This window comes from Eptesicus fuscus, chromosome 15 (genome assembly GCF_027574615.1).
Source record: "Eptesicus fuscus isolate TK198812 chromosome 15, DD_ASM_mEF_20220401, whole genome shotgun sequence".
NCBI lineage: Eukaryota > Metazoa > Chordata > Mammalia > Chiroptera > Vespertilionidae > Eptesicus > Eptesicus fuscus.
In genome coordinates, this window is record NC_072487.1 from 67,651,604 (window position 1) to 67,674,964 (window position 23,361).

At 48.1% G+C, this 23,361-nt stretch overlaps 2 protein-coding genes across 3 annotated transcripts in view; one reads left to right on the forward strand and one right to left on the reverse strand.

The window, feature by feature from the left end:
• The window catches only part of ASTN2 (astrotactin 2), a 769,045-nt gene that overhangs the window by 551,791 nt on the left and 193,893 nt on the right, over window positions 1-23,361 (forward strand). The window lies entirely within an intron of this gene.
• Window positions 9,796-21,689, reverse strand: TRIM32 (tripartite motif containing 32). Its single transcript, XM_008152110.3, has 2 exons — window positions 21,641-21,689; window positions 9,796-12,856 (listed from the first exon to the last, which is right to left on the reverse strand). Exon 2 carries the CDS (start codon window positions 12,777-12,779, stop codon window positions 10,815-10,817), a length of 1,965 nt encoding a protein of 654 aa, XP_008150332.1. The 5' UTR covers window positions 12,780-12,856; window positions 21,641-21,689; the 3' UTR covers window positions 9,796-10,814.

Here is a 23,361-nt window from a genome sequence, read left to right on the forward strand (position 1 = left end):
CAAAGTGTGCCGTGGCCACCTGACTCCAACTGGGTGGTAGGTCAGGAAGGGCACCCCCAAAACCTTGGAGGAGGTAAGATTTTAGTAGCAGAAGTAGGCAGAGAGAGGGAGCGTGATGCCTGTAGCAAGGCAAGCACGTACAATACAGGTCCTAAGATAAGGGGCAGGGGTGGGGGTGGGGGGGCAGTGGATTGAGCAGATTGCCAGAGGGAGGAAGCAGTGCTGAGATAAACCTAGAAAGGTGGTTATCCAGAACCAGACCCACTAATGCGCAGGCCATGGTGAGGAATGTGTCCTTTTCCTCAGAGCAGTTTAAGGCCATTTAAAGGCTTTATTTATTAGTAGTAGCATTTGCATCTCCGAGTTCGACTCTGGCTGATGTGTGATGGGGCTTGATTTGGGAAGGGAGGAAGTGTATGCAGGATGCTAGATTTGGGTGGGGAAGAGTGGTTAGGAAGCTTTAGCAGTTGTTTCTAGAAAAAATAATAGCAGCTTATACTTAATAGTTGTGAGGCTGAAGAAAAGAGTAAATGCATGTGAACAACATTATAATAAGTTGCTAGTTTGATGGGAACATTATCATTGAATGGTGGTGGGAGGTGGGACGTGAGGGAAATGATTAGAGATGGGGACAAGGTTTCTGGCTTATGTGCCTGAGTCCATGCTGCTATCTCTTAAGCGGAACAAAAGAAGAACAGAAGGTATTGGAGAGCTGAGTTCCGTTTTGAATATGCTGAGTGGAAGGTTTCTAAGGGATATTGGCATGTAATGCACTAGCTCACAATTGGCACATCACTTGGCAATATAAAATGGATATAGATATATATATAGATATAGATATAGATATAGATATAGATAGATATATACACTGAGTGGCCAGATTATTATGCATTCAGAGATCATAATAATCTGGCCACTCAGTGTATATATATATGGACATATATACTGGTGATCAAAAGAAAGGTATGGCCTGAAAAATGCAGGTTTGAGACCTAGTTGTGTAGATTATTGAAGTCATAGCAGAAGGCAGTGCCCTCCAGCATGAAAGTAAAGTTCCCCTTTTGCAACGCCTTTCCATGGGGAGCTGTTTCTCTTCCCACACCCAGGATTGTTCTGTTTTATTTAGAGGCATTAGGTCAGTCAGAGAGTGGCCCTTGCTGTTCCTTTCGGGCCGGATTTCCCTGTGTGCAATGCTATGGGCGGTGAAGAACAGTCCTTGTGCACATTAAGAAGGCTGGGATTATGCTCCCCATTTCACTGAGACAGTCACCTGAGCAGAAGGGCGCAGCACAGACTTCCAGGGGTCTGTCCCTTTCACGTAGCTAACAAGTAGCCAGTCCTCCGGGCAGGGGCAGGGTACACGTGCCCGTTTGTGGGCGTCACTCCTTCCAGGGTATCGATCACGTGTTTTTCTCCCAGTTGCAGCCCCTGAGCCTTGGATCGGGTGAGGAAATAGGCATGCCTGCTCCCTCCACCCTCAGAGCCATGCTTTTTAAAATTTAACTTGATTCCTGATACTTCTACAGAATCACCAAAACTGTCACACACATTTCAGATCCCTGGGCCTGAGAGAGTTATTATTATTGTTGAGTGTAAATATTGAATGCCATTTCATAAACACACATGGTTTCATTCATGAGGTTTCTCAGCGATTAAATTCACGCAGCTTGCGTCTATCCCAGTATGGAGTTGTTCTCCACGTTTAACTTGACACAGTTGCTGTCACGGAAGCAGTGAGATGGGCTCCCCCCTAATGCAGGGTCAGATGATGGAACTGGTGACGCCCCACAGACACCCAGAGGATGTAGAAAGATGTGTCACTCCGATAACGAAGCTTTCTGGGGAGAGCGAGGTCCCAGAATGGCCTGAGAGCAGGGGGAGGAGATGAGCATAGCTCTTATGTAATGGCTGGGGGATGGAATGCCGGGGGGAGTCGGGGGAGGTCCCCATGTGCCTTTGAAGATGAGAACAAACTGTGGCTGAGAGGCTGTTGAATGCGAAATGAAAATAACATCTGAGGCAAATCTATGGCTGCAAAGCATTTGCCAGTTGTGGATTGGATGGAATCGGTAACTTCAGTATTAGGTATGGGAGCCTTATGGGCGGGACCTCAGCATTAACAGGTTGCAGCACCCATCCGGAGGGGTGAAGCACAGGCTCTGAGATTAGGATGTGGAGGGGATAATCACTCTATTTCTAAATGGGTCTTTTATAAGGGTTTCAAACCTCAAAGGCCCTGTTTAAACGGGGCCACATTAACCATGTTAACTAATGGGAGGAAGAGGTCCCTGGGGTCCCATTTTGGCAAGCCAATGTGGCAGCAACTTAATTCAACTTTAATTTATTCCTCATTGGGTCAGAGTGGCCATGCCCGGTATGGATATTTTAGGGTAACGGGTGCTGTAGCTATGGGGAATTTCTGGCAAGGCAGTAGTTACAGTGATTAAGGAGAGGCATACCTCTTTGTCTTCCTTAGTGTCCTGAAATATCGTTGGTAACTCCCCTCCTATTATAGGGGGTACTTTGTCTAAATGTAGGGGAATGCCCATGTGCATGTAACTCTAATTTGAGCCCCAGTATTGATTAAGGCTATATTAGTGCATTTCGGCAGATGTTAACACTTAGTTTAGAACCCGTATTGTGGGGGTGCAAAAGCCAACTGGCACCCTTTTATCTTTTTGTTGTTGTATGAAATCTTTTAGTAAATGGTAGTGTCTAATAGGGTCCAATTGTGGACCTCTGCTTCTGTGTTTTTCTTTCTTTTCTCCGGTATTCCTTTCTTTTTTTCTTTTGGTGGTTACTGTATATAGTTCATTGGGTGGGTTGGGGGAGTCCTCTCTACCCTGCTCATATTAGTATTTATAAATTTCTTCCTCCCGAGAGGGGCAAGTCCCTATCATTAGAATTAGGACTAGTGGCAATGGTTACATTATTAGGGTTTAAGGGCCATGGACTTACTAGTAAGTCAGACTTGAATGAAGCCTTTGGATATGCCATGGGGGAGTGATGGGTGCTTCCCCCTGTAACCCTGGAGATCAGGACCTTTTTGGGGGGCAGCAGGGACAAAGCAGCAGTGCAGACAGCCGGTGGAACCTTAGGGAGCCATCGGCTTTTAGAGTGTGGTCCACAGCGTTCCACACGGTGACCGTGCTCCCTGCACATGAGCCGCCGCCAGTGAACCCACATTTTGCACGGGGTGTGCTTCCCGAGCCCTCTATAGACTGGGGGCAATGTGTGGTTGCAACAGATGGTCTGTAGTCCCAGGGTATTACTCCCCGAGTGTGGTCACAGCCTATGCTGGACTCTAGGTACACGCGCCAACCTGAGACACACGTGTTTGGACCCAGAGAACCCAGGGCTACTTTATTCCTGTTCTTAAATGCCAGTTATCAAACTTCCCCCTTAGTTCAAGTACATCTATAACAGAGACTTGGCATTTCCTGGCAGGGCTCAGCAAATGCAGCTCAGACAGCACAGCTCAAAGCCCACGCTTGCCAGTGAGTGACCCAAGAAACAAGCTAGCCAGCAACAGAGCCATTAGCTAATCAAAGCGAGAAGAAAGCCGCCCAGTGATGGTGGCCATTGCCTAAAACACTGGTTAGTGTGCCAGTTGTTGTGGTTATCCCTTAGACAGGAGGGGGAACCCCCAAAACTATTAAGACTGAACCAAGGCATGTACCGATTGGGTATGAAAAGGTTTATAACTCACATAACGAGGCTTTCTGGGGAGAGCAGTGTAGGTTCCTAAGTGGTTCAGAGATTACTTGAGAACAGGAAAAGGAGACTGGCTTGGTTTACTAGTTAGTATAGGGTAGTGTGGAGGTGGGGATGGGTGAGAGCTTCCATGCTGGGCTCGGGCTTGTGTGGTTTGAACTTCCCACTGGCCCCAAAGGTGGAGGTATTCAAGCTTTCTTATCAGCATGTCCAGATGTGGAGCAGATGAAGTGGGGGAGGGGGATGAAGGGTTTTGAAAGCTGTCAGCATCAAACATCATAAAAGAAGGTGAGACTCTTACAAAACTGTGTCGAGACTCATTTGGCTCAGGCTTTTGAGGGGAAGCAATTGGGTATTATTTCAGGATTTCAAAAAGGCAGAACATGTATTCCTGAGACAGATGACATCAGGGATTCTCAGTAAGGAGAGAGTGAAATATGGGGAGGGGTGACTTTTCAAACTACACCATCTCCTTCCACCTCAGCCCCACTCCAGTCTCCAAGGGGATTCTTATCCACACCTTCGCACCTCTATGAAAACGAAACCTCACTGAGCCATGGCTACTGATAGGCATTAGTGATACAGCTTGGAGCAGGAGAAAGGAACACTGGTATCATTACCTAAAGCGGGGAGGGGGGCGGTCATCAATAGATGGGTCACTTTAAACCCTGTAATGCCCCCTCACTCTTGTGTGGTTTGAACTTCCTGCTGGAACCAGCATCTCACTTTTCCCTACAATGCTGTACCTTGGTTCCTGATATTCCCTCTACTTGCAAGGCCCTTCAGCAACCAGATCCTCCCAAGGAGAAGTAGCCTGTTCCCCAACGCCTGGCATTCCACTTCTGTCTTGTACCGCTTACTCTTCAGCATGTTCGTATTGTTCCTTACGTGTCCTATTTCTCCAGCTAGACCGCAGGCTACCTGACTGCAGGATTCACGATTGAGTCATCTTTGCATTCTATGCTCATATAACGACTGCCCATAATAATAAACAGTAGATGTCTTATACATATTTAAGGAGTGATTGAATGAATGAGTAGAATCTCAGATCTTAATATTCTGTGAAGATAAACAGTGGCATCATAACCGGGTAAACTGAGTAAATCACCAAAAGAAATTCTTGGTTTTATCTATGTAGGAAAGACATGTGTTTGACTCACACCCACCCTCATACAAACTCTTCATGTTTTTAATCAGGATTTCAGTGAGTTACTAAATGACTCTCTTTTGAGGGAAATAGTTTTCCCTCACTGGTTTCATATAACCCTTCTATCACAAAAGTGTGGGTAATCTTGAGATACATTTACTATAAAAGTATTTACCACTACTGAAAGTTTATGAATGTCTGGAAGTGCAGCAAGTGTTATACATCCATCATTTCTTCAGAATAATGCAGTAAGCAGCATCAGGTTATTAACAATGAGTAAACTGAGGTTGTGAGGCTAAAGGACTCAGTGGTCATAGTAAGTGGCAGGGGAGGGGGCGGTAGAACTAAACTCAGGACCTAACTTCTAATTGGGTCAAATTGTGGACCTCTGTTTACAGTTTTGTTGGTTTGCTTGTTTCCTTTTCCTGTATTCATTTTTCTTTTCATAGTTGGATGGGTGGAGGGAGAGCACTTTATCTGCTCACATTTATATGTTGTTTTGTCTCCAGAGAGTTGCACATTTTAAACTATCATATGTTATATTACCTCCAACCTAACAGTAATATTTATGGTTTATCTTAATTTTTTAAATTATTTGTGTTAATGAATATTGACCTGGAGGGAAAAAAATCATTTTATGCTAGTCTCTAGCCATCTACAGAAATAGCAAAATATGCATGGTTTTGTGTTTCTTGACTCCATTGAACCTTTCAAAAAGTTCCTACTGGGATACACTGCTGGGAGTTTTGCATCTGCCCTCCAGCAATCCCACTTTCCCTCCAATAGGTTTTAAATTAAGAAGCCAGGCAGTGCCCCTGCATCACCGATGCGAATCAGAAATCTCCCCCAGTGTCAACGTGAAAAATGTGCATCACTCATGGGGAGGAGAAGGAAGCCTTTGCTCCCTGCAATGGAAACCACATTTTCTGAATTAGATCCTTTTGCATGTACTATCCCATTATCTTTACATTCTTGCAACAACCCTTTAAAACATAAGCTATCGTTGCATTTTACCAGGTGAGGAAACTGTAGCTCAACAGAGTGATGATAGCTAGTAATTGACCTAAGGTCATATTTTGGGGGCAGAGTGAGCAACTGGACCAATGTGGGGCTGGTTTCCAAAGGCAGGGTCTTTTTACTACTTTCATGTAAACACGAGAAAGTTTATAGCAAGGGTTATACAAAAACATTGGGGGAAAACTCAACCAAATTCTAGTAGATTAAGAAATCAATTAAAATCCTAGAGCCAGAAGGGATTTTAGTGATGATTTAGTCCGTACTCCTTATTTTATAAGGATACGCAGGTGTATGGTGATCACCTGAGGCCACATAGCTACTTAAGAGTCAGAACTGAGACTCAGCCCCAGACCGAGCCCAGTGACTTTCCCACTAGAATGGCCATCCTGGAGTGGCCTCACTAACTTCACTTAGCCAGGGGACCATGACTATTAATGATATTGACAAAAGAGAGCCATAGGGCTCTAGTCTAAGTGTGTATTTTGCTAAATAACCTCCTGCCTCATCACTGCCATGCTTGTGAAATTCATCCAGGCATCTCCCGTTTCACATCTGTAATTTATCTGGAGATCCCTTGAGGGGCTGCACGTCCTGAGTGTAGATCAGCAGGCTGGTCAGGTGCGAGGTAGAGGCCCAAGTTTCACACTAGGCTCTGCCCTTCCATTTCCCTCCTGCAGGCCCGGGTAACACCTCACTCTTCAGACGCCATTAATTAGTACTGGATTAAAAGCACCACGATGTAAGCATTACTCACCCTACCTATAAGACTTCAGCCACGTTTATCCTACTGATTGGGACAAGGAGTGCCCCTCTGTGGACTACCTCCTGCTGGAGTGTAGTACACACTGGTATGATCCTTACAGTCTTTCAGACACCGCCTGTCCCTGGCCTTTGAGGAAGTCCAGGGCAATGGAACACTAGATTTCAAATACTTCAGACAGGAAAGACTGTGAAATAATTTCTGAGAAAGTAGACACATCAATAATATAATTATCATTAAATTATTTTCTGAAACCTGGGACAGTACCTGGCTCACAGTAGGTACTCAGTAAATACTGAATGGATCAAGGCTCCGAGGCCTTAAATTCTAAATAACTCAGAGCGATAAAGGAAAGCTGGGCCGTAACCAACCTGTACATCATTTGTTTGCCTTTAGTGTTGTTTGTTTTGTTTTGCTTTTGTATGCATTATAAAAAGGGCTTGCCTGAGAGTATTTATCCAACGTAAGGGGCTGTGTTAGAAAAGACACAGGTTCCGAGAGGACCCATCACCATTGAGTCCAGTGAGTAACAGCCAGTTAAAAACGGAGGGTGTACTCCAAATTAGACACCATGCCAAGTGCCTGTAGCTAGCTATTAAAGTTAGCCCTCAATAAAGCTCAACTCTATGGGCCAATAATTGCAACATGGTTATTTATACAGCATTGGAAATATGAGCAGGAGAGATGGTAAGAAGGAATGGTGATCAGATTTACTTGGAGACGTGTGGCTGGGAGAGATGCCTGAGGAGGGTTCTGGTTGCCCATTGGGAATGTATAAAATAGGAAAGTGGGCAGGTATTGTTTGGAGTGGTTGGGCAGCTTCACTCTTTTGAACAACTCAATAAAAGAAGATAGAAATTGCTATCATTGAATGGGAATGCCAAGAACTGTCCCCAAGAACTGGGACTTCTACATCTGTGATCTCATGTCTTACATACTTCCTGGATACAAGATCTGTTTTCATCCTTTTCAAGAAGAGGCATGGTTAAATGACTCAGCCATGGCTGCAGGGCTAATGAGATGGACAGGAGATAAGCAATGCTATAGCTCAGTGCTTTTCAGCAAATGTTCTGTAGATTCACAGGAGTTTTGCAGGGGTGCACGGGTGAGGGTTGCTGAAGCCTGTCCTTCAGTTCACAGACCTGCTCAACCGGAGCATCTGCTCTCTGATCTAGTCTACACATAGACCTGCATGTAAGACTTTATTTGAATAAGGGTTCTACTGCTAAAAACAAAACAAAACAAAAAAACAACAACTTGTAATTGAGCAAATTAGTTTCTTGGGGGTTATATTCTGCAGTTTAATCAACATGGTAGATAACTGAAGCTAAGCACAGCCTAAAATACTCAGATCAAAGAAAGAAACACATGCAGACCACACTTATTTCCATCCTGAGCCCGGAACTCTGCTGTACTCGCGTGCAGATCGGAGATGGGCAGACCTGAATGCGAATGCCAGCAGTGGTAGCATTTCCTTCCAAAGGCACCAGCAGTTCCACGACCCCAGGCCTAGTTTACTTACAGCAAGCCAGCCCGGGATAGTCACTTCCCTGCTGAAAACCACGTTCTGAGGGCCTCTGGCACTGTTACTGCCTCAGCAAGTCCCTCGCTGACAGCCAAGACGGACCTCCTGCTGTCGGCTGCAGTACTGAGAAAGCAGCTCTAATAACTAGCGGCCTCATTTGTGATGCACTTTTAATTGGATCAATTTCTTCTCAAGTATACAATCTTTGCAAACCGGATGCAATTTCATAATCAGAACATGGGGCTTTCTCCAGGTGAAAAGCACAAGACAGATTAGTTCAACATCACTTTATCTCCTTTCCTATCGTGTGGCAGCGATTCCCACAGAAGCAAAATAAAGAAGAACCAAAGCAACAACACCCTGCACCACCAAAAACACCATTTTGAGAAGCTTGGCTTAGCACATTGTTTCCATGAACGCGAGGTAACTGCTCTCTGGCTTGCCATCAGCCCTGCACCCACAGCAAGATGTGCAGCTTAGTAAATGCCAAAGCTCCAGGACTGTTGTCACAAATCCTCTCACCCACTTCTAGTCTGAAAAGCATAAGGCTTCTTCCTTTTTGAACTGTAACAGTAAGGTTAAAGCAGATAGTGGGAGGCTCAGTTTAGAACAGGGTGTGGGTGACTCTAGACCAGGAGTGGGGAACCTTTTTTCTGCCAAGGGCCATTTGGATATTTATAACATTACTAGAGATTACTAGAGGCCTGGTGCGGGACATTCATGCACTGGGGGGGGAGGGGGTCCTCAGCCCGGCCTGTGCCCTCTCAGGGGATGTCTGCCTGCTGGCTTAGGCCTGCTCCCCCGAGGGGTCCTTAGCGCTGCTGCGGGGGTGGGAGAGGCTCCTGCCACCACTGCTGCACTCGCCAGCCATGAGCCTGGCTTCTGGCTGAGTGGCACGCCCCCTGTGGGAGTGCACTGACCACCAGGGGACAGCTCCTGCATTGAGCGTCTGCCCTCTGGTGGCCAGTGCATGTCAGAGCAACCGGTCATTCCGCCAATTTACATACTAGCCTTTTATTATATAGGATAGCATTCCTGGGCCATACAAAATTTTCAACTTAAAAATTAGCCTGCTATATTTGGTTAAACATTTAATTAACTCCTAATGCCTTGGCAGGGCCAGACCAAATGATTTCTTGGGCCTTACACTGCCCTTTGGCCGGGCATTCCCCACCCCAGCTCTAGACCTTGGCGGCTGCTTCTATACACATGTATACATAAGATTGGGAATAAGATTGAATTACCTTTACATAATGGTGATTTGGGCTGAATTTTGACCTGGGTAGATCCTATGGCTCTCAAAGAATGACATGGAAGCGAAACAGTGTGGAAACAAAACAACTAACCCATTTCCTCACCTCACAAATCCCATATTTAATTAAAAGATGAACACCAACCGATTGGCATGGCTCAGTGGTTGAGCATCGACCTATGAACCAGGAGGTCACGATTCGATTCCTGCTCAGGGAACATGCCCGGGTTTCAGGTTTGATCCCCATTGGGGGGTCATGCAGGAGACAGCCAATCAATTATCATTATCATTGATGTTTCTATCTCTCTCACCCTCTCCATCTCTGAAATCAATAAAAATATGTTAAGGGGGAAAAAAAAGGTGAAAACCAGTGACAAAGGAACAGTTATCAATTATTTAATGCTTGATAGAGGAATGAAAAGAAACCCCAAAAACAAGTATTTTAACCTCACTTGAGGGAAATACAGAATAAGGACCCAACAATTTTGTTTCACTAATGAAATGAGATGCATCCCCCTCCCCACGCGGTTGGCGCTGGCCTGTGTTGTACAGTCCAAGTTCACAGACAGCTCTCAGCACAGGTCAGTGGACAGAGGTAGGATGAAAAATGAGCTCCAGAGACCATCCAACAGTGACTACATCAGCATATGTTTATTACCATCTTCCTGTGCTTTGGCATAATTCCAATCCATAGGCTCCTTTAAAAGGCAAGCAACATCCAGGCTCAAGTCTTCAACATCAACCAATTAGGGTCAATCCATTCTCTGTCACATCCACAAGTAGAGACCAATCAGAGATGGCACGAAGCCCCCGGAGCAGAGAGGTGCTGATTCCCAGAGGGACGGTGTATCTCCCTTGGTGACACTGAATGATGAGCTCTCACGCTGGTCAAGGTGGTCAGACCTGAGATGTCACGCCACAGGATACGAGGTCCAGAATGTCACTGAAAGATGGGGCCGACCCCACTGGAGCACCCACACTGAGGGCAGCAGAGCTGAAGAGGAAGTGTCACAGAGGAAACACACTACAACAGGAGGGAAATCACGGCCCAGGTCTTCAAAGCCAAGAGTCAGGAAAATGGACAAGGGTATCGCTTTCAATACAAGGGCAGACTTCAAATACAGGGCAAAAGGCTCTACTGAAGCTTCGCAAGTGCCTAAGTTCTCATCAAACTTCAGCTAACCCCAGCATGGGTCTTATGTGAGGCAATGCAACTGATAAAGCTCTAAATGTGTGTGGGGGGGAATAATGCAAATAAAAACTAAAGCAGCTTCTAAAATTCTAGGACTAGCTAGCTGGAACGGGGACACAGGGCAGGTCTACTCTGCAGTACCACCAATAACCAAGGACTAAGGGAAGGGGAAGCTGGCCGGGGTACAGAGGAAACTTCTACTTCTCCCTAAGGGGTGGAATATCTTCTCAGGTGGTAGCTGTAAATCTTGATGCAATGATCCCAACAGTCCAAGACCAGCAGCTGCCCCTTAGGAGTGAGGGCGATGCCCACGGGACAGGTGAGCCCCTCTCGAATGAGCACACTATAGCCCCCACCCTTGGGAAAGTGGAGAATTTCCTTGCGACTACTGTCAGCCACGATGAGGTCACCACGGGCATCCACGCACATGCCAGCAATGCAGCGGAAGTCCTCGTTCTCCGAGAAGAAGTGGCTGATCTGGCGGCCCAGCTGCCCATCGGAGCCCACAGAGCCGATGGAGAAGCCACCCTCCAGGTGGTGCTCATTCTGCCGATTCTCCAAATTGAGGCCCAAGCCCTGGGTGAAGTAGACGGTGCCCTCGGCATCACAGGTGACAAATTTGGGGCGTACGGCACTGCAGAGGCAGCTGTACTTGACCACCCCCGCTTCTCGCTCCACGGTGAAGCACCAGAGCTTCCCACCTTCCACATCAGTCACCACGAACTGGCCGGACGGGAGGGCGGTGATGCCCCAGGGTTTGCTCAGCTGGCTCCTGTGACACGCCACACAGTGGCCCTCCAGGGTGTACACCTTGAAGGAGTTGTCGTAGCTGTCAGTCACACCAATCAGCCCGTGGCAGTTCATGGCCACTGAGAGGGGGGTGAGGTTGGGCAGATCAGCCCCCAGGAAGCTCAGCACGAAGCTATCAATGCCGCTGGGGCTGCGGCGGATCTCCTTCAGAAAGCCTTTGCGGGTAAAGACTTGGATTCGGTAGTTGCCGCGGTCAGCGACCAGCACCTCCCCTTGACTGGTCGCGTAGAGGCTGACGGGAAGGTTGAACATGCCCGGGGTGCTGCCCTTGGCACCCATCTTCTTGAGAAAGAGACACTGCTGGATGCCGGCACCTGTCTCGGAACCCCTCTGCTTCGCAGGCGAGGCCCTGGGGCTGGCCACCGCCTCCTCGGGGCTCATGTCCATCTCTCGAAAGGTAACGGAAGTGGAGGCCGCAGAGGCTGCAGCCTCCATGGCCCAGGAATCTTCCATGTTGACTGTCCGGGGCTTCTTAACAGCCTGCCCGATTTGGAGGGGGCCCACGTGGCCGACCTTGAGGAGCTCCACGTCTTGCAGGGTGAGCTCGCGGGGCAGGCTGGCAGTGAGCTCCGGCTCCTCCTCGTCCGCCGTCTCCTCCAGCAGCGCCACGTCTGCCTGCTTGATCTTGGCCAGGAAGTAGTCACAGCGAGACACAGCCTGCACCTCGGCGATGTTGAGCAGGTAGCTCTGCTCCTCCAGCGCTTGACTGTTGCACTTCTCGGCCTCGGCCAGCGAGCCCGTGAAGAACTTGCGGGAGCGAGCCAGCTCCTCCTGGACCCTGCGCTCCTCGTGCCCGTACTCCTGCAGGACGGCTTTGTACCTGGCCTGCAGGTCCTTGGACACACCCTCCAAGGCCACCTTCCGCCGCTGCAGCTCCCCGACCAGTTCCCGCAGGTGGGCCAACTTCTCCCCAAACTCCCGGCGCCGCTCCTCAGCAGCCTCCTTCACGGGGAGCGTGCAGTGGCCGGGGGGCTGGTGGTCAGCCTCCCGGCAGGGCTCACACAGCACCACGCCGCAGGTCCGGCAGAACTGCCGGGGCAGCCGCCGCCCGCAGCCCCGGCACAGCAGCAGCCCCACGGCCTCGCTGAGCCCGGCCGTGTCGATGATCTTCAGCACGGTCAGGTTGTCGGTCAGCTGCGTGAGGCTGGTGATGCGGGTGATCTTGCTGCAGAAGGGGCAGCGGACGCCGTTGATGCTGCTGGCCAGCAGCTTCTCCAGGCACTGGCGGCAGATGGTGTGGCCGCAGTGCAGGAGCTTGGGCCGCAGCTGCTCCTCCGTGAAGGACTCCATGCAGATGGGGCATTCCAGCACTTCCCGGAGGGCGTCCAGGTTCAGGTGAGAAGCTGCCGCTGCCGTGGCCATGGCGCTTCCTTTGAAGGGTCCTGTCAGCACAGCGCAGAACTGAACGGCTTACCAGTCATGCTCCACAAGGCCAAACTCTGCCAAGGAGGAAAAGAAGCCGTTATTCCACTGCCTAGATACAGTCATGCACTCAAGGAACGTTTCGAGAATAGCTACCATCCCCCACCCCGTCCTTCATTTACTTAACAAGTGGTTACTGGTCTGCCTGTCAGGTGAAGGTGGCACAGAGGAAACGAGTCAGACGGCTTCGCACAGTGGCTCACACTCAGGTTCTGGAGTCTCTGATACTCAGTGGTGTGACCTGCAGGAAGGAAGCTACGCTCCCCAAAGCTCAGTTTCCCCACCACCCATCTGTGAATTGGAAATAATAACGGTGCCTACTCTACATGGGGTTGTGAAGGGTTAAATAACATGAGGAATAGGATCCACTTAGGAGAGCACCTGCCAAGTAGTATCCTGATAAATGTGGGTGACCATTTTTCTGGCTACAACTCATCATTTATACGAGGAGAAAAGCGTAGAAAAGTTACGTCCAGAAAAGGATTACACAGTGGATGGGGCAACAGATTCTGCCCAGAGGAGGTGGCGAAGGCTTCCCAGAAGCAGAGATGCTCCTGACATATGTCACAAAATCAACAAACAAGGCAACGAGGCACAACAGCATTAAGCACAGAAAATGTGAGCAAAAGCATGGAGGCTTTCTTTATCATGTTACATAGAGTTCACTGCGTCACGTTTGGGGGCCTAGGAACCAACCACCCAGAGGAATAGAAAATTACGATTAGCAAAACATCAGATCAGAAAATTACATGCATTTTCCATTCATCTATCTTCATAACTACTCACCTGTCCACCCACCTAAGACTAGGTACCAAGTACTAGCCACTAAGTTTTCAGGGTATAAGTTCTGTCCTTCAGACGCTCAGACTTGAGGAAAGGAGACAAGATAGGTAGTAATAAGGCAGAAAGGAGTATAATGAGATATAAACTACGTTTGATGGAGCTTAATAGAGATTCACTCTAATGTGAAGGGAAAGGGGATCTTTCTGAGGGGAGATGGCCTTGGATAGGGACCTGGAAGGACACACAGATGTGTGGGGATGGGGGAAAGGAGTTCCAGGCAAAGGGCACAGTCTTAGGAAAGGTTAGGAAGCAGGGGGAAGGATAGAACCTCAGTGGATTCGAAGAGAACAGAGAACACGTAGCCTCTCTGGTCTGTTTCTTCCTCTCCCCTGCCTTCAGTGTAAGCATTAAGTGAGATAATATGTGTAGTGTACAAAACCCTAAGACCTGACTCGGCACCAAAGCGGTCTTAAACAAACTTGTTTTCTTTCCTCTCATTCTTAGGTTAAAATTGTGGGAGGATGCAGGGGGTTTATACTCACTGGCTTGGAAACTGGGGAACAACTGCAAGAAGTCCTCACAGCCAGAACGAGCCATGTGACCTTCATGTTGATGGGCATAGTGAAGCAATGCGTGTTCTGGAGCAGGGAACTGATATGAGCAAAGTTCAAATGGAGTGGGGGAAAGGGCAGAGAAACTGGTTTGGACGCCATGCAGAGGGACAGCCGGAAGTGTCAGGGAGCCTGAAGCAGCGAGCAGGTGGTGAAAACGGAAAGACACATTTGAGTAATATTCCAGAAATATAATCACTAAGATTTATAAACTAAGTGGATCAGGGAAGGGACGTGGTGGAACCACGAGAGCCCAAGAGTCAAGCCCAGATGATTTTAAACACGGCAGTGCTTTATCCAGACAATTTATTTTAGGCTTGGAACAACCCCTGCTTCACGCAGAACATGCCATGAATACTCCCAACCTCCTCCATCCACAGATGCTCACGAAGTAGAACCACAGAATCTCGGTGCTCTGCAGCCTTATGTCACTGTCAATTTATACCCCGAATCAGAATGAATAGATTTAGCAAGGTGAGGCGCACAGATACAGTCATCTCTTCGGAAATGCAGATCCTACAGCTGCACCTGCACAGTCTCGTGATGTGCAGCTGCTCAACCATCAAGGAGGAGACGGAGGTGGCAGGCAAGTTAGCTTGGTTTTGAGGACAATGAGGCAAGCGAGGAAAGCTTTGCAAATGTCAGTTCTTTTCCCAGGCATACAGAACGGCAGTCAATGCAGAGATACACATTACAGACTTTCCCATACTCAGCTTTGGACTGCAATCTGACAGATGGCAGCAGGCATGCACAATTTTTCTAACGTCACTCCCACCTCCCTGAAACCCATTTCTCTTTTACTAGATGAGAAATAGTATACATATAGTACCTACTATGTGCTAGATTCCACGCAACCTTATAGCATATAATTTTCTCCACAAGGAAGGAGGGACAATCAATACCTTATGAGAGTTAGCCGCTATCGTGTGATTGATAAGCTCACAGCAGCCCTGTAACCTGTTACAACTCATATCCATGCCTCAACAAAATAACACATCACCACCTGTCATGAACCTATAAGGTCTCCTGTAGATATCTGAAACCATGAACGCTGAGTTCTGAAATGCCGTGGGTCTGAGGGTAATAGTAGAGAAACACGGATAGAAACCTGAACTCAGGAGCCATGCAAACCCTCTCAGTTCTAAACCAATAAAATAGCTCCCGTCCTCCCATCATCTGGGACAACAGACTGAGGGCGACAGTTGGTGTTTGGACCCAGAGCATGTTACCTTACAAAGCACAGGGACATCTGTGCTTCCCAGAGCTGGCACTGCCGATCAGCTAATGGAACAAGGCTGCCAACTTGTAAAAATACCAACACATTCTTCCCCGACATTTCTGGAATACCATATCACTTTCTTTGATTAAAAAGCTTGCCTGCCTGCCTCCCCGTCTAAGCTGTCCCCTTTTAAAAACGAACTTACTATGTGCACATCCGTACAGAGAGTTAGCTCAGCTGTCTGCACCTTCACTGGGCTCTCTGAGGCAGAAGACAGTGTCAAGGATTCTTTCCCCAAAGCTTTCGTGCTCTGCCAAGGGAGCATGAGTTCCCATCGCTAAAGCGGCAGGCACGGAGACAGCCTCAGACCTGGAAAAAGCCTGAGCCGTGTCTCCCGTTCCTATGACTTGGGAATGCAGGTTCCCGGCCTTCACGGAGCTCCGTGATGGACAGACCCAGGTCCTCTCCTCCAGAAGGGCAGATCCGGTCAGTCCTGTGCATACTGAGAAGGATTCCGATGGAAACTCCATTATTACTTAGTTTCCCTGGAAAGACTAGATGGGTGAAAGGAATTGTCTTACCCTCCCAGGTCTTTAAGTTAGCTGCCCACTATTGCCAGCTATAAAATCTAAAGCCAATCAGAATGAACCACCAGCATGTTATTTATAACCCTGGCTGCCTCATGAAATGTTGGACATGTGTCCTGTTCACTTTGTACTGTTAACTCCTGCCCCCTCACCTCAGTGTACCCCACTCTTTTGACCTCACGACTAACACTGCACATCCCATCTGATGCCAGCCCAGCTCTCCAGCTCCAGATGAAAATCTATCCCTTAAGCAGGAAAATTTTAGTCATTCCCTAGCCTGATCCAGTCCCTTCTGGCATCCCAGTCCATGACAGAGATAACCAGAGTAGCAGAAAAAAACAAAACAGAAAAACAGACAGACCTGGGATCAAATGAGCAGTCATTGAACCCCATGTTATTCAGCCCCACTAACATGTGCTCTTATTTTATAAAAAAGCTACTGACAACTAGGGATAATGCATATGAAGTGCTTAGCCTGGAAATGGGTGGGGATGCCATGGGAGACTGTTACTAAAATGATGACAAGCAGCGGTCAGGAACAGGATTAACAATAATAAAGTAGTTCCAGTGTTAACAGAATGTCCCGTTTACAAACTGTATTTTGAAAGGGTAAAGAATCTTTCCTTTTATGGCACATAAAGATGAAGGAAAGGACTAGTCAGCTTTGGAGGAATCTGATTGAGGACACGAAACAGCCATGCTAGAATCCTCTGGCCAGCTCATTCTTGCAGGGACTAAATATGGACTGCTACAATTAGTAGTGATCTCACAGAGTAATAGAGATGAGTAAACTGAGACAGGAAAGAGAAATCAAGACCTCATTAGGTCACGTGGCAGAACTGGGAACAGTGGGCTCAGGAATCAGGCTTTCAGTGCTTGAATCCCAGCTCTGTCACTTACCCTGGAGACCTGGGCAAGGTTTCCCACCTCTCTAGTTCTCAACTTGTCTAAGGGACTTCAAAATAGTGTTTTCAGCATGAGGTTATTGTAAAGATGAAATGAGATGGTGTGGATAAAGGGCTTAGTGCAATACCAAGCAAGGCATACAATTAATCGTACAATAGATAATAGTTTAATAATATCAGCGGCGGCGGCAGCGGCCACCACCCAGCCAATCAGAAGAAATGAACAGGCACTTCAACAGGCAGGCCATACCCAAGATATCAGACCCATACACTTCAAAAGTAAACATTCTGAGCCTTCCTTGGAGACGGGCTTACCTGATCTCAGAATCAATGGCTGAGAGATGACCTAAGGTTTCAATCTCTATCCAATGCTTGAATTCCCACCATGGGGGTAGTTGTCTAGCTGCCTTTATCTCCTATAGTTCTATAAGCCCCTTGGGGTCTTAGGCTGTGACCAAAACTGGAGAACTTTAAGCAACTAAATAAACCTTTACTGAATACCTACTATGAGTCAAGCCCCATGAAAATACTGGAGATTTAATTGTGAGCAAAACCAGCTCTTCACCTAAAAACCAGAAAAACGTGAAAAGTACCACATTTCTTTCCACCAGACACAGAGGTCTCACTGCCCCGGTTTGACTGGTTTTTTGCAAGGCTTATCACATTTCCTTTCGTGAGGGCTTTCTACACTGTGTTTATTCCTCCTGCATTTGAACGGAATGCTAAGCCAGGGCATGGCCAACCCCAGGCCACCAGCGGTCACTCTCTGGGAGTGGCTAGCAGGACTGATGTTAAGGAAGTCTGTGAAGTCCCCACCTGACACCCTGTCCTGTGTGGGAGAAGATTCTGAAACTCATTTAAGGCACATAAGCCACCTTGCAAACAGCTAGGATAAACTCAACAAGTAAAGGCTTATAGGGAAACACAGGACTGACCTCAAAGCTGCATCAGCCTGCACTTAAAACCCAGAAGGAAATACTTGTGGGAAAGGAAGCTTTGGCTAAAATATGTCAGGACAGGTTAAATCAAAGGACAGGTTAAACCAATGATAGTTTGCCGGAAGAATGCTTGCCTTTTCTCTGTCCTTCCTCTAAAATTGAAGGACCTAGAAAGGTTCCCTTGCACGTTCCACAAACATCTGGGGAACGCCAATGTGACCCAAAGAATATAGGATAAGGGGCGGGGGGGAAATCAATGGTCTTTTCTCAGGGGACCCCGACTCAACTTGACCCACTCAACTTTCAGTTCCTTTCTCTGCATATTAACACACATTCATTTACTCAGGAAATTTTGGTTCAAGGTTCAGGAAGCAGATCCTGGGAAAGGTACAAGAGGGGACAGCAGTTTGAGGAGCCTAGTGGGGGCTACTTAGGGTTACTGAAATTTGGTGGCAAAGCAACTCAGTCCCCTTCTAGCATTCCCTTCCTCTCATATTTATAATCTCTCATAATACTACCGTTTATTGAATGCCAGGCACCTTCTATACATAACCTCTTATTCCCATAATAACTATTTGAAGTATGTGTTATTCCTCTTTATAAATAAGGAAACCAAGGCTGAGAGAAAAGCAATCTGTCCAAGGTCTCAAAGATAATAAATAGTAGAAGTGAAGTTCAAATCCAAGTATGTCCACTTGCAGCCATAAAACCACAGTGACTGAAAGATGTCACAGCTCCCGAGCTGGCTGCAGTCTGGCTGAGAGACTGGGAACGATTTTTAAGTCTGATTGTTCAACCAGACGCACTTTGGGGAGGGAGTGTCACAGAGGCAGCAGGTCAGTGTGTGTGGACAGTGATCCACTTCTAGGGCCTTATCAGCGTTTGACTGCCAACCACTCTCCAGACGTTAAGTGTGTGTGTGGATTCTCTAGTGTTTGAAAAACCTTCTAGTAAAACGCGTATAATGTAACTTAGGAGTCAGAACGGGCTTGCATCCCTGTTTTGGCTTCCACTACTTAGCCTTGGTGAATCATTTAATTAATATTTTTCTCATCTGTAAAATGGGGAAGAAACACCTAGATTATTGGCTGAATCATTGACCAGATTAACAGAGTTAATGCACAAAATAAGCATGTGATAAATGGTAGCTATTTTTATTTTTTAAAAATAGATTGTGGATGATAAGGGCAAGCACTTGTCCAAGATCACTTAGTAAATTAGCAGCTGAGGCAGGACTTTGGACTTCAAGCCTCTGGTTCCCACGCTGATTCCACTTCCTTTACATATTGTCCTTAAGGGTGTGTGTGTGTGTGTGTGTGTGTGTGTGTGTTCGAGCTAAGTCTCTTGGCTTCCGATCCAGACCTACTATGTTTCTAAACTGGCTTCAGCAATGCTACAGCTAGTCCTGGGGCTGTGAGAACAAATGCTGTTATTCTGTCCCAGGGGAGAGAAGCCCAAGAGATCTCACTGAGAACAACAGTTATGACTGTCCCCATCCTCAGCCCCTGCGATGAGGTATTTTTTTCAAGCCAGTGACCTCCATACCTCACCTTCTAGTCTCTTACACCTCAGTGTGTCTGCTAATCTAAAGCTCCTTCCCTTATCTACCCACTGGTCCCAATCTAAGAGCAAATCAGAACAAAGGTCAGGGCTACTCCCTACCTAATTAGACAGATTTACCCCCTTAGAGTTCAACTGGATCTTCAGGCATTCTCACCGGACTGTCCTTTCATTAGAGGGGAATCGGCTGGGATAATAAGACTAAGCAAGTCCAGCAAAGGACAAAGCAAAGCAACTGGGAATATACAGGTTTACTGAGATCTGAGTATGAGCCCAGCCCTGCCATTCCTAGCCGTGCAACCTAAACAAGTCACTTCCTATGCTTTAGTTTCCTTACGTGTGAAACTGGGTCTACTAGAGCCTACTTAGAAGGGCCATTATGAAAACTAAGTCAGGATCAAATTCACCAAGTCAGGACGTGACAGAGCCAGGCTCTGATTCCAGGGTACCCCACTATAGAGTAGGGTTCCTTAACTTTGGCACGATGGACATGGGGACAGATAGTTCTTTATTGCGGGGGCTGTCCAGTGCACGGAAGGATGTTAAACCCCATCCGGTGTCTGTCCACTAGAGGCCAGGGATGCCCCACACGCCAACGGTGACAACTAAAAATGTCCCCAGATGTTCCCAAGCATCCCCTGGGGGACAACATCGCCCTGGTTAGGAACCACTGTTGCAGATCGTGGCACGGGACTAAATGCTCAGTACATATGCCCATGTCTCTCTCCCAGCCCAAACACTCCATTCGCAGAGCCACTGCCTCTTGGAGCTACCATGGACCTTATGCAGGATTAATTCCACCTACTTATTTAGCTGATGAGGAACATAAGGCCCGAGATCACGACGTTCCTCTCATTTTTCTGGAGGCCTCACATCCTATCTGCTGCCTCAGCTTGGGGGGGCGGGGGGGCAGAGAAAGCTTAGGTGGAGGACCTTGGGTAGTTTCCTGCTTCATGCCCCCTTTGACCACTCCCTTCTCCCCCCAGGCCTACCACTCTCGGGCCTGGGTCCCCAGGCAAGTTAGTGGCAGTACCATGGCCGCCTCGTGCAAAGGGATCTTTGGTTAATGAGCGAGGGAGATTCGGCTCTCTCACAGGGAAAGCCAGGCTCCTGCAGGATTTAGGACTTTGCTGCTGAACCCTGAACGCTGTTAAACTTCATACACGCATGGTTTCATGCATCACTTCTTGGTCCTCCAGTCCCCAGAACTCTCTTTGCTTCCCATGCAGACTTCAGGAAAATTCCTTCAGCAGCCAACAACTCACAAATCTAGTCGGAGCGCTTTAATTCTATAGTTATGACATCGATACCCCACCATTCAGTCCACCCCAAACCCAGTGCCCCACCCTCTCACAGTACAGAATTCAAGTCTTTAGGGCTCCATATTGCCACCCTCACCAATTCTTCACTCCCATGCCCCAAATCTGAAACAGATCCTTTCATCTGTTTTCATCTCTGCAGCCTTCCACCCTGCACCCCAGTTTAACACCCCAGCCCCACACCTCAGGTTGCTGCCCTCCCTCAATCTGATCCCCCAATTCCATCCAGCACTGTGCACCCTCAAACCTTGCGCCTTCCTCTTTACTCATCAAACCTTCACCTCCTTGCAAACAAGACACTGCTTCCTACTGATTCCCCCAAGAACCCGCCTCCTCAATTTTCCCCAATGCCACCCAGAAAATGCTTCTTCCTTATCAATTAGGAGAGCTCCTCGCGCTGCTCCCTCTGATCTCAGAGATCTTGCATCCTCAGAATCCTAGCGCCCCCAGATTCCCTCAAACCTCCTTAGATTCTGCACCCCAAATGTCATCAGATCTCCGAAATTCTGCACCCTTCTCCTCCAGGGCCTATAGATCCCCTCCCCTCTCCCAGATGCTGTACCCTGACCCACCTCGGGGGGCCCACACATTACCGCATACCTCCCAGCACGCTGCACCGCGAAGCGTCTCCCAGCCCGTAGCTCCCGGCCCAGAGCTGCAGGTCCTCCGACTCCTCAGTCCCAGGGAATCCCCCCTGCGCCAGCCCTACCCCAACCCCCACCTCCACCTCGCTCCCGCCCCTCCGATCCTCCCCCTACCCTGCCATTCAAGCGTGGGACGGCCACTGCGCAGCCCCCACACCCCGCGGCTCACCAGCAGCCCGTGACTCCCGCAGGGACCCTGGTCCCCCTTCCCCGACCCTCCTTCCCGCCCCCCTACCTGACCGCCCGTGGCTCCAACGCGGCAACCGCCTCCAGCCCACCCGCCCGCTGCCCTCTGCGCACGCGCCGCTGCGAATCCCTTGGCCGGCTCCAATTCGCAGAGCCACCTGTCTGTCACTGGACCCCGCTTCCTGAGGCATGCTGGGGCTTGTAGTCGGCCATACCGGAGTGCTCCGAGCCCAGTGGGCGGGGAGAGGCAAGCTAACTGTGGACCTTGACAATACACAGTTGAGCTTTCTGTCTGCCTTGTAGAGATAAGGAAACTGAGCCGAGAGGGGCCTGCCTAAATTTGCCCAGAGATTTGGGAGCTAACCCCGACTCCAATCTGTGTCTTAACCCCTTTGCTAAACTGTGACCTCCAGGAGTGGTCCTCAGCAAAGGCCCCTCTGAACCTCAGCTTTCCCTTCTGAGAAATGGGCTGAGGGAAGAATACAACAGCCACCCTGGGGCAAGTACAGAACCTGGACTCATTGGAAAGGTAGTGCTTCTCTGGGCCCCTGTTTTCCCTGGACACTTAGAAGCCTAGAGACAAGTTTATCTGATAAACACATTGCTCTTTGGAAGGAGTCTTTTGCCTACTCAGGAGGCACCTTGGTGTCAACATAAGAAACACTGAAACCTACAGAGAGTTTTTTGTGAGTTAATTTGAGCCAAACTGCCGACAGTTGCCAAGAAGCAAAATCTCAATGGATTGAGATAATGCTCCAGAGAATGGCAGTTTTGCACCTTATTTTATACATTACAATAAAAAGAGAAGATGCAAATGGGTTACATGAAATCCACTGGTGATAGGTTAGGGAGGTGGCGAAAGCAAAACAAGGAAACCTCTGGGACTGGTTGAAAAGTAAAATGATAGACACTTGCATCTTTTACAGATGCAGGTACGGGATAGTTAACAGTCAACAATTAACACGACAACAATAACAATGAGGAGATTTATGGTCTCCTCTCCGGTGCATTGGTTGTGCCCCGAGGGTCTGGAGAAAGGGGTTATGGTAGATGCAAAAGACAACAGAAAGGCTTAGTTGAAATAAAGATTGACCTTTGTCAGGGAAGATTCTAGCCTAGGACCTGACTACCTGCCATAAACGGCTTTTAGTTTAGAAGTTTTAATTTCAGACCATCCTTTGTGGTTACTCTCGGTCTCTCAGTCTGCAAGGCTGCCACACAGGCCTTTCCTGAGGTTGCCAGGTTAGCACTTGGCCCCTTTTCATCCACACTTGGCAGAGGAGCTACACTCTGTAGCACCTGTCCCTGCAGATTGAAGCTACCCAGGAACCCAAACCCAAGTCCAGCTTTGGGGGTAGCAGGGAAAGTCGAGTCTTCCCAGGTGGGAGGTGGTCTGTCCTACTGGCTAGGGAGGACCCCTGACCCCTTAGTTTGAGTGCAGGTGACCTTACAGTTTAGCTTAGGAGCTTAGGAGCAGGAAGGGATTTACGGTAGAATGTGCTGGGACTTGAAATCCCATGTAGGAGTGTGATGCTGCACAATGTTTTTGTTTTGAGCGCTCAGTATCGAGTGCAGCTAAACACTTCACAGGGCTCACTTAATCCTCATAAAGACCTGTGAGATAAGCACCTGATGCGCAGGTGATTAAATGACAAAGCCACAAGTTCATAAGTATAAAGCCCAGATTGGAACCCAGTTCTACCTGAGAACGCACCCTCTTAACCTTGTTTAATCTCTCTGCCCATTTCTTTATCTCTAAATAGAAATGAG

Coding starts and splice junctions, on each gene's coding strand:
- TRIM32 (XM_008152110.3), bottom strand. CDS start 12,779: ATGGCCACGGCAGCGGCAGCTTCTCACCTGAACCTGGACGCCCTCCGG.